The sequence below is a fragment of the Stegodyphus dumicola genome, chromosome 3, assembly GCF_044657685.1.
Source record: "Stegodyphus dumicola isolate Sdum_Otavi_A_Nest chromosome 3, ASM4465768v1".
NCBI classification, from domain to species: Eukaryota; Metazoa; Arthropoda; class Arachnida; order Araneae; family Eresidae; genus Stegodyphus; species Stegodyphus dumicola.
The window spans coordinates 257,367,340-257,378,935 of record NC_140770.1 but is presented as its reverse complement, the minus strand read 5'-3'; the positions used below and the strand labels follow the sequence as shown (position 1 = coordinate 257,378,935).

Genomic DNA, 11,596 nt, shown 5'->3' with positions numbered 1-11,596 from the left:
TTTTAATTAAAATAAATTTGTATGCGCTAGGTATGTAATAAAGCAAATATAGCTTCAAAGCAGAACTTTTAATTATAAATCACGAGCTAAGTAACTATACGTCATTTAGCCGTTATGTTTAACTCAGCCGCAAAATCACGCGCTCTTAGAAATTCAGTGATTACAATTTATTTCACGGGCCTTTTGTTTTTAGTCACGTCAACAGTTTTTCGCATGTTGATTCAGCTCCTTTTCTAACACGAAAATATTTGAAATTTAGGCAGCTGCTTTTTCATTATTCAGTGTTAATGTATCAGATGTTTCTATAGTCCTACCAGTTTTAAAGAATTAAAAATGGCTAACGAAAAACAAAAGTCTCTAGCCAAGAGAAGAATTACCATAAGGAAAAAAGCGAAACGTTCTGTTCCTGCTAAAGTGATCAATTTCCGTCCCAGCATAAGAAAAGTTCTCAAGAGAATAGAACCGAATATGTCCTTAAAACCAAAAGCGCTTGTTATCCTCAACGATGCTTTAAACCCTGTGAACGTTAAATTAGTTGATATCTGCAATAGAAGATTTCGGCCTACCAAGAAAAAGCCGGAGATGGGCGTTGAGGCGGCCTATAAAGCTGTAACAACTGTCTTTAACAATGAAGTACAAAAGCATGCTTTGGCAGCTGGACACAACGCTCTCTTGAAATTCCGTTACGGGTATACATTATATAAACGGAAAGGAACAAAACAGACCAGGCGAAAACAGAAGGAAAAACGAAGAGTTGCTTTGGCTCATGAATTCAAAACTGGAGTTCCTGCCATTGTTAGAATTGTGTACCCTGAAGCTAAGATCGATCCTAAAGCAAGAAACGTGATGTATACCTTTCTGAACGTGTTGTCTTCAAGGATAACGAAGAAAGTAAAGGAACTGAATTCAGAAACAGCTACAGCCGTCGATGTTAAGAATGCAGTTGAAGCCATATTACCTCGTACAATGGCTGAACATGCTAAGGCGGAAGGGAGTAAAATGGTGTTTACTTTGGAAATCAATGGTTTCACTTTCATTCCAAAATATCATAAAAGAAGGAAAAGAAGAAATGGAGGTAAATTTTGTTGAATATTTCCTTGTTGTTGTTATTGTCAATGCTCACTTGTCTGACCTATAGTCAGTCCACGAAATTCCTCGTGGCAAGGAGCCAAAGTTTACGAGTGTCGTTAGCAACAGCGTTGAGTACAGTAACAATGCGATTTAGCTTAGTTCCGGCCCAGCTAATGATTCAGAGCACCCTCCTGGGGGGGAAAGGGTCCGTGGGCTTCCCACCAGCAGCCTCTCGAGAGAACTTTCGCCTCGCCGCATATTTAGAGTGCCTCCGCGCCGCACGGACACTGTGCATTTACAAATATCCATGCCATCTCCAGGATTCGAACCCGGGCTTTTCGGCACCGCAGTCAGCCACGCTAACCACTATACCGGTTGGGGAGTGAATATTTCCTTTTTTTTTTTTTTTTTTTTTTTTTTTTTAAATCTAATAACACTGGTAAGCAACAAGTTCATCAAAACAGTTTAATCGTTACGATAGTCTGAAATCCTTCTCCGACTGCACTTATTATGCTTGTTAGATTAGACTTTTGAAAAAGAAAATACGTTTCATATATATAGATACATGTATCTAATATCAATAAGTGCGCAGTCATGAATCCGGTACTTTTAACTTCTGGCTGTAGGCATGGCTGGGTGGTTAACAAAACTAATTTCGGCGAATTACCATCTTTATTTCTAGGCATATCAAAAATGATTTCTTTGGCAGAAAAATTACCTTTCGATCATATTTGAATACAGATAATTTTTATGTACACAGATCAAAAGCTAGAACGTCATTTTAAGCAGGGAAGCATAAAGGCACAGAGCTGTTTACATGACTGAAGTCAGGAAAAAAAGGAAGTGTAGTTCTCGTGGCTCAGCATTTATACCTCGTACGTGCAGAGAGTATTCTAAGCTCAGTATTTGTTTTAGTTACCTATTTCAACCAGTGTTACGTAATTTGGAATGATTTCGAATTTGGGAGAACAGACGAATTTAGGGGGGACAGCACCAAGTCTAGAATGTTAATAATTTTGAGGTCGCCAATTATTTTTTAGAGGAGCCATCGTATTTTGTTAATGGTGCAAAGCGTATCGTTGAACCAGGAATGTACTTAATTAAATTGTGAATTTAAAGGTCTATTGCCAGTTGGTTCTACTTAGTTTAATAATTTTGTTTTATATTTTATATTTTACGAATATACACACACATATTATATACATATATACAATTACAAATTACAAATTGCAGTTTTTGATTTTTTGATTTTCGTGAAGTTGCGTTTCGTGAGATCACAACTATTCTGGTGTTGGGGGGAGGAGAGAAGAGCCAGCGAATAATCAGAAATACCTTTTTTTTTTCTTTCAAAAGATCTGTGCCTTAAGATGCCACTTACTTTAATATGTATTTACAGTGTTAAGACGTTTATTCAGATAATCACAGCTCTGTTTTCAACACGTTGTTTGACATGGGTAAAATAAATAAAGATTAATATAATAATTTAAAAATATCATTAACAAACACAGGCTAATTAGAAAATGGTCATATGAATCGTAAAATAGCTTGAGTTAACTTGCTTATTTTGAGAAATGCAAATTATTACTGTTATATATGACATTCAAGAAAAATCAAACAAACATAATTATTTCGCGAAAATTAATGGAACAAATCATAATTAATTCGCTAAAAGTGTAGCTAAGAGTGTTTAGGACAAAAAGAAAAACAAAAATTAGTTTCTGTACACAGGGTCAAGCTTCGTCAAGAAATTAGGGAAAATTTCGCTGCGTCTTCTAGAAATTTTCCCTGTTTATCAGATTCGCTGTCCCTTGAGAATAGCCTCTAAGGCAACGATTCTCAACCGGTGGTACGCGTACCACTGGTGGTACGCAAAGAAACAAAGTATTTTTAACTATTAAATTCAAAAATTAAATAACCAGATATCCCGTTCAATATTTTCTCTAACACTCGTAAATTTATGCGATCTGAGCTTTGTTTAAGCTCAATAACTGCTGAAATAATACATTTTTATTTTCAAAAATATTCTTTTAGTTACAGGCATAACAAAATTTGTCATAAATGATGTTTTTAAAAGGAGGAACAGAAATGAACGTTGTATTTAATAGAAAATAAGTTCCTATAAAAAGATAATAGTATCTCATTAATTCTTTTAGAGTTGATCGATTTATTAGCATGTCTATACTTTATATCGCCACCATTTCCGGGCTCATATTACTGTATTTTAAATTAGAATAATATTTTTACGTCAATTTGCTGTCACCAACAGTAGGTATTATGTCTTGTTGTTACTTCGTATTCTTCACTTTTCTACGTGATTTGAGAATATTATCGTTTGTTTTTGAAAACCTTGTAATATATTGTGCATTTAAATATTTATGAGAAAATAATAAAACTAAACTAGAATTTTAAAATGGAAAAATAGCTAGGATTGGCTAAGTGGAAAAGGGACGATTCAAGGTGATTTATCCAGAACAATCTACTAGCACTAAGAATATTGAAATATAATTAAAGTTATTTATCATTTGGGTTTACTTGGAACGGAGGTGAAATGGATCCTCAACCTCGATGTGTTGTTTGCGGTGAAATATTATCCAATCAAAGTATGAAACCATCCTTTCTTGAAAGGCATCTTGAATCTAAGCAGGTTCAATGGAAGTACTGATATAAAGAACATTGTTGAATTATTACTTTACATACGTTTCGAAGAAGATAAACGAATGGCCGAAGAGTATTTATTTTGTGAATCTCTTCATGATAGAGCAATTGCAAGTGAAATTTTCAAAATAATTGCAATTTTATGCCTGAGAATGATATTCCTTAGAATAAGTGTATTGCCGTGTGCAGTCGAGAAGCTCGGGCTTTAAAAGGAAAACATTCCAGTGAGATTTCTCAAATAAAAAAGGTCGTACCTGAAAATAAATTTACTCACTGTTCCATTCATCGTAAAGCTTTAGTAGCCAAAACAATCCTAGCTTTAAATTCAAGAATATTTACGATTTTATGTCAAAAGATGAGCAGTGAACATGAAACGGTTTTGTTACATTCCGAAGTAACGTGGTTATCCAGAGGCAAAGTTTTAAATCGTCTTTTTTAACTTCGATTCAAATTTTCAGTGAATTATGGTTAGCGCGTTTAGCATATTTAGCTGATATTTTGGAAAGTTAAATGCATTAAATTAAGATTACAGGGACAAAGTGTTAATTCGTTTACCATTAGCTATACAATAAATACAATGATAAAAAAATTAAAAAAAAAACTCGATCTAGTAATCAGAGAATTGGATAATAATATTTTAGCTTTTTATCTCTTTTAAAAAGTGTTCTAACAGAAAACAATTTGAAAATAAAAGAATTAGCACCCGAAATTTAAAATCATTATTTTTCATTGATAAATAATTTCAACATGTATTTTTCCAAGGATTATGAAGAAGGAAACTGGGTTAGAAATCCATTTTGTTCAAATGACCTAAAATTTTATCTCGTGAAGAAAAAGAACAATTGATTGAAATTTCCTGTGATCAAACTCTAACTGAATATTTCAAAAATAACAAACTTGTTAACTTTTGGATGAACCGGAAAAGAGAATGTAAAGGCATTTCAAACTGTTAAATATGTATTGCCTTTTGGTATAACCTTATTTGTGTGAACAAGGATTTTTTTTCCATGTTATATTTGAAATATAAATATAGAACGAAATTAAAACTGGATCCTAATTTACTGTTAAAACAAAGTAAAATAAGACCAGACGTAAAGAAATTGTTCTCGCTTAAACATGTCCAAATTTCACACGAAATTTCAGAATTAATGTAATTATAACTTAAATTTTGATTATTAAAATGGTAACCTATTTTTAATCTAATATTTTTTTTATGTATCTAATATTTTTTTAATCTAATATTTATTTTACCTTTAAAACAAATAGCCAATAGGTTGTGCATCTGACAAAATATATTGTTTTAAATATTTCTATTGAGAAACTGAGAAATAATCATTGTACAATGTAGTGGTGGTACTAAAAGTTTTTCAATTTTTGTTTAGATGATGCTCATTAGTCAGGCTGCTCTACGTTTTCTGATTTGTGCAGTATATTTTGGGAAACCCTTATTTAGTGGCGCCATCTGTTGGAAGATTAATGAAAATTCAACATTGTCCTGCTTCGTAGTAGAGATTTTCTAAAAATTAAAAATATCAGGCAACATTAGCTTAAATTATATTCAAATAATGCATATAAATGAATGTACTTAATGTTATTAGAATATAAATAAGAAGAAGAATTAATGAGTTGTAAGATTATGCTTGTTGTAGGAAATGTGATATTACGCAGGAAATGTGGTGATTTCATTGTATTACTCAAAAATTTTTATTCTAAAAATTGATCTTCATAAATTCTTGAAAATTTTTTGTTTCTTCTTTAGCTTCCGGAATAAGCATATATTTTTTAAACTTATGCTATGCTTCATCATTAGGCTTGTGTTTAATTCATTACCTCTGCTGCATGAATATGAATGTTACATGATATGAACGAATCATAAATAATTGTGTTACTTATTGTCTTGCAATATGAGCATAGACAGCGCTAAATTTAAAAGGTAGAGAAGGAAACTATTTCTTGAAACGGAATGTCTTCAAACTGGTAATTTGGTCCGAGGTTCGAATCCCGCGAACGGGCTGGCTGCATGGGTGTTTTCGTGGTTTTCCCCATGTGTAACTTGTATACGAGCTAGTTTCCCCTAGAAAGCCCTCCACGAAGGCATTTCTCCCTTTAGGCAGATAGCCCTCGTGTGCTTTGCCATAACTGAATAATCAAAATCATATTTCACTTGTGAACCTTCATCATGTGTTCATGCCAATATTCAGAACACAGGATGTAATTATTGCATATGCCTTTTATTATTTTCTTTCTTCAAATACCATGCAATTATTATTTGGGCTAAGTACTTTAAGCATACTTAAACTTTAATTGGACTTTGAAAGAAATTAGTAAAAAAGATGTTAGCTTAAATAATTATGATTCTCAAGTATTTTAAACAAACTGTTTTAGCCCGTTATTTTTGGTAATCCTCCTGATCTGAATCAGCAGCCAGATCAAGTTCATGGATGTTATTGCAGCTAACAGGTAAGCTTTGCGTCCGTGGTTGGTTTAGGTTACGGGAAAGTTTTATGTGACATTGCGGTGTTGCCGAGTTCGATCCATATTTTGACTGAGAATTCTTTGGGAAGAAGATAAGTTCGAAGATCTTTCCCCCTCCCTCTACCAGCAGCCTTTTGAGAGGCCTTTCGGATTTCCGGCATTTCAAGTGCCTCATGCTGCAAATGCACTAAACACTTATAGACCCATGCTTTCGCCGGGATTCGAATTTGAGCCTAAAACTATGGCCAGGAAGCAGCCAGCTTCCCAACTACCATGCGAACTACCTAATAGGCATGAATACAATATAAAATGTTAAAAAGAAATGGTTTGATTTAGTTTCTTTAATTAGGACAAAACATGCAAAGGATGCATTTAAGGGAAAGTATGCCTTTACGGTGGACAAAAAGGATACACACGTGGGGAAACTAAATGAAGTTTTAAATTTACAATTCTTTGCAATGGGATATCCTAATCAGATGCAAATTCTTGAATGATTGAATGATTTTTCGGTACTACTTGATTTTCACTTTTGAGTCATTAGATTATTTTTGAAACAGGAGACATGAAAAATGCGCAACGTCCTCGCAGGGACTCGAACCTGAACCACTTGATTACGTGCCGAGTGTGCTAACGTTACACTACGAAGACATGCAGAAAGGAGGGAGGAAATACTCCCTCTTTTAAACGGCCTCTGGGATTAGGGGACCCATTCGCCAAATTCTGGTGGTGAGAAATCACCATTCAGTTCGGGCGCCAATGTAGAATCATTAAGTTTTTTCGAAGCAGGAAACCTGGACCTATCGAATACGCGCCCAGTGTGCTACTGTTACACCACGAAGGCATGCATAAAGGAGGGGAAACTACCTCCTACACTTGTTCCCGCTGTCAAAGGGAGCCAAGATTATCGCCAAGTTTAAACTGCTGGCATATAGTTTGTTGTTGCCGTACCTCAGCGACTCTTTTTAATATAGCATGAAAAGGCTTACATTTCCCAGAGGATTTCCACCATATCTATTCTGAAAGATAACGACTCTAGATGATGTCGAGCCGTTCTCTTTTGCTTTTTGTTTCGTCATGAGTCCCAAAATTTTTCCACATTTTGGCTGTGAGCACCCGTTATTAGATCAGCAAAATGAAATGTGTCATTCTTAGTTATAAAAGGTGTTTCTCCCACCTTCTTAGCGTGCCTTCGTAGTGTAGTGGTTTGCACACTGGGCCGGTATTCCAAAGGTCCGCAGTTCGATTCCCGGCGAAGGCGCTTGCTTATATTTCATATTTCCTGCTTCCAAAAAATACCTAATGTCTCTACAGTTAAATGGCTGTAACCAGCGTTTTCAAGCTCGTCTGTTTTTTAGTGTTACGATATGTCCAACTTCGGTAAGATAGTTTCCCCCTTCAAAGAGGCTATAGGGTTGCCAGAAAATGGCAAGGAAAGGTATGGTTGCCATATTTGGCAAGAAATCGTGCATTTTGCGAAAAAAACTGGCGATATGACATAGATGGATGGAGAACCTTCTAGAACGAATTCTTACCGGTTTGGACCAGAATGTTCTCGAGGGCAGCCCAAAAGCTATATAAACCCTGCCTGGAGGCGGAGTAGCAGTCAGTTAGTAGTCAACGAGTGAGTGTCTCGTAGTGTAGCAGCGAGATGATCGTCATTCTATCGAGTTGGTCGCGAGTTATTGCCTCCTCGAGTTTTATCTTGAGTGTGTTGAGCTCCGAGAACGACCAAACCGAGCCGGGAGCTATACTCTAGTGCTTAACTTCGAGTGCAATGCGAGTTGTAGTGTGGAGAGTCTCGAGAGTACGTAGTGTTCCGAGAACGACTGAACCGAGTCGGGAGCTGTACTCTGGTGCTTTGCTGTGAAGCTGTCTCCACCGTTATAGCCTGATAGACTGAAGGCCACGTCGCTGATTGTTTCAGCGTGCTTGTCGTAGTTTCCGACGACTGTAAACGTGTTTTTGGAATTGTCCTGAATAATACTGGCTAATAAATTGTTTTCATTCTTCATCAAAGATTATTGTTAATCCCTCCAAGTCCCCGAACCCGTGCAGAAACGCAACAATAGGCTTGCCAACGGTATGAATATATTGTCGATCCTTCCACTGCTTGATCTGCAGTCGTTGATATCAGTCTGCTTGCTTTCCGATTTAGAACCCGAAAAAGAAGGGAATTGTTACATTCACGGCGTAACTCCGCAGATTATACACTGTTGTGGAAGTACCCTGCTACCGTGATTTACTCGCCGCACGAAAAAACTCTTGTCAATTTCATCTATTTTTCCAATCCCACCTATTCGTCCTTTAAAACTAAGTCTAGCGAACAAACCTGACTCTTAAACTTCTCCGTGTTAATTGTGGTATTTTACTGTTTATCGCACCACTTAGCGACGTTAGTTCCCCTGCCCAACAGTAGATGAAAGGCAGCACTGTTAGGAATGGTATTCTGGAACCACTAAACCGGTTGTTGAATCGAACACTGAACAGAACAGAAGAACTTTTCCCTTACTCTTCAGTAAATTAAAAATTGCCAACTTTTTTTTAAAAATATTTAATTGGAAAAAGAACTACTACGATATTACGCTGTTGTTCATCAAATTCGACAAACAGAAGTCGAAAGTGTAAGTACCATTTTTACATAAATGCTAAAATAAATAAATAAAAATCCCCTGCCTGTTAGCATGCCTTCGTGATCTAGCGGTCAGCACACTCGGCGCGTATTCGAGAGGTCTGTGGTTCGGGTCCCGGCGAGGGTATTGCTCATTTTTCATCGTTTCTACTTCAAAATACCTAATGCCTCTACAGTGGCACCCGAACTATAAAAGGTGATGAATGATGATTCTCCACCACCAGGACTTGGCGATTGGGTCCATTAATCCCCAATCGCCCTTTAAAAGGGGAGGTATATAAGGTATTTCTCCCGTCTTCTAAGCATGCCTTCGTGGTGTAGTGGTCAGCACACTCCGCGAGTATTCGAAAGGTCCGTGGTTCAAGTCCCCACCGACGGCATTATTCATTTTTAATCTCTCCTGCTTTCAAAAAATACCTAATATCTCTACAGTAATATCACTCGATTGGTCACTTTCAGCAAATACACTGAACAGAAAAAGTGTTTGTGTGTGTGAATACGGCGAAGCCTCCAGGGCTATATGCCCAATGGAAGACTTTCTAAGGGAAAACTGGCTCGTATACACGTTACGCATGGGGATAACCACGAAAATTCCCATGCAGCCAGCCCGTTCGCGGGATTTGAACCTAGGACCGAACTACCAGTGTTCAGCGATTTTACCGCTCGGCCGCTGGTGGACCCAATGAACAGAAAAAAGACATATGATTTCACGCTGTTTGGCTTACATAATTTCGCGGTTTATGACGGGGATCAAGCAGTACTGACTTTTTTTTTTAATTTTTATTTTCGAGATATTGTACATATTTTAAAAATCTAAGTAGAAAATAAAATTCAGTGTACTAAAATAACTTAACATTGTTTATCTAACTAAAAAGTATATACTTTTAGTATTTTTATTGGTAAAATTGGAACTGAAAGATAATGTAATGCAATAAGAAGTAATTAACTATGACTTATACATAATACAATTCCCTCTCCTTTCTAAATTTTATATAATTTGGCTACGTGGGAGGGAGAGAACACAATCCCTAGCTACGAGCCCGTGAAATACAATATTTGGATATTTCAACAGAAATCTTTAGTAATGCTGCGTCCAACCCAAGAGGAAGTAGACTGAATTTTTTAAGTCTTGACACAGTCATTTATGTCATAAGCTAGAAACGCAGAAATATTTTTAATTTTTAAGAATAATTGATCAATTGTTTAGTTTTACCTGGAATATAATCTAGCTGGCTGCCGTAGCAAATTACTTAAATCTATATAATTTGGCTGCCATATTGAGATGATTCAGACAAATTTTATTAGCTTATAAAGTGTTCCTTCCGCCTTCCTAGCATGCTTCATGGTGTGGTGGTCTGCATGCTGGGCGCGTATTCCAGAGAACCGCGGTTCGAATCCCGGCGAAGGCGTTGCTCATTTTTCATGTCTCCTGCTTCCAAAAAATGCTAATTTCTCTACAAAAGCTAATAAATTTTATTTTTTAAAATTCCGTGATAAAAGGGGGAGGAAAAAAGACTCTAACAAGAAGACTAACATTGTCTAACAAGAAGACAATTTATTTTATAAAAAGTTTTGTCTGACATGTTTGTATTCATGGTCACTATTGCTTTAGAAAAGCAGTAAAATGAGCAATGGAAATGTTTAAAAAAATATTTCTTGTCTTTAAAAATGTTAGCTACATTAAATTGCAGTGGTTACTATGTACGATGTGCTTATTGCAGCAACAAATTTAAAAGCTTTTATTTTGTTTTTCAGGACAAGCACCAGTTATTGTGAATCTAGAACCACTGATACAGCAGCTGCCAACTCCCACTTCTGCACCTCCCAATTCACAGGAAACTTCCTGATCAGAAATGTTTTTTGTATCATTCATGAATTTTTAAAGGAATCAACCGAGAAACAAAATTAAAGTACGAAAAATAAAATAAAAATATTTGTGGCGATGATTTTAGTTTAGTTTCAATGAATTCTTATATCAAAGATGAAGAAATTTAGCTGTACGTTCATTCAGGATACATTAGATTAAAGTGTTAAGCTTAAGATTGAGCTGACATTGGAAGAGATTAAAATCGTCAAATTTAACAGTTGTTACCATGTAAATACAGCTCTATCGAATATAAACGAACAAAGAGAGAGAAATAATTTCATGAATTTTTCTTATTTCATTGAAAATAATTATCTTCCTTATTTCACAGATCACAGGATCTCGTCCTTCAACAAGTTCCTAACTGTTAATTTATAGGTATTTTTGTCTGGTCCTTTTAAGATTTCGCAAATATGGAGAAATTGAAACATAGAAATTTCTCATAGGTAGTCTTGACGTTACTGCCCACATCAGAAAGCATAAATAAGCTTGGCATGCATTACTGCACAGGTAATCCCTCCAGATAGCCCTAGTATGCTTTGCCATAATAAACTAAACCAAACCAAACCAAAGAATACCAAACCTCCATCATCGGAACCAGATTCAGAAATGTATCTATGTATGCATGTTTATATGCATGTATGATTATACACTCATGTCCATAAATTAAGGATAATTCGGAGTTACGCGGAAATCGAACTCTAAAATAAATATATCACATGTAAAATCACTACACACATCTTCAAGAATCATATGCAAATTTCAGGAAGTAACCAGATGACACCGATGGTACGTCACAATGACGAGAGTGTAAGAGAGTGATATATAAGGAATACAGGCAAAGAAGCAAAATTGTTCGCAGGCGCTTCATAAGCATTTCAGTGCAACAACCGAATAGTTAT

At 35.8% G+C, this 11,596-nt stretch overlaps 1 protein-coding gene across 1 annotated transcript; it reads left to right on the top strand.

Moving 5' to 3' along the window:
* The first annotated feature begins 206 nt into the window (after positions 1 to 206).
* On the top strand, positions 207 to 10,776 carry LOC118188293 (uncharacterized). The gene is made up of 2 exons (XM_035358706.2): positions 207 to 1,075; positions 10,586 to 10,776. Exons 1-2 carry the CDS (start codon positions 334 to 336, stop codon positions 10,675 to 10,677), a joined length of 834 nt encoding a protein of 277 aa, XP_035214597.2. The 5' UTR covers positions 207 to 333; the 3' UTR covers positions 10,678 to 10,776.
* The last annotated feature ends 820 nt before the right edge of the window (positions 10,777 to 11,596 follow it).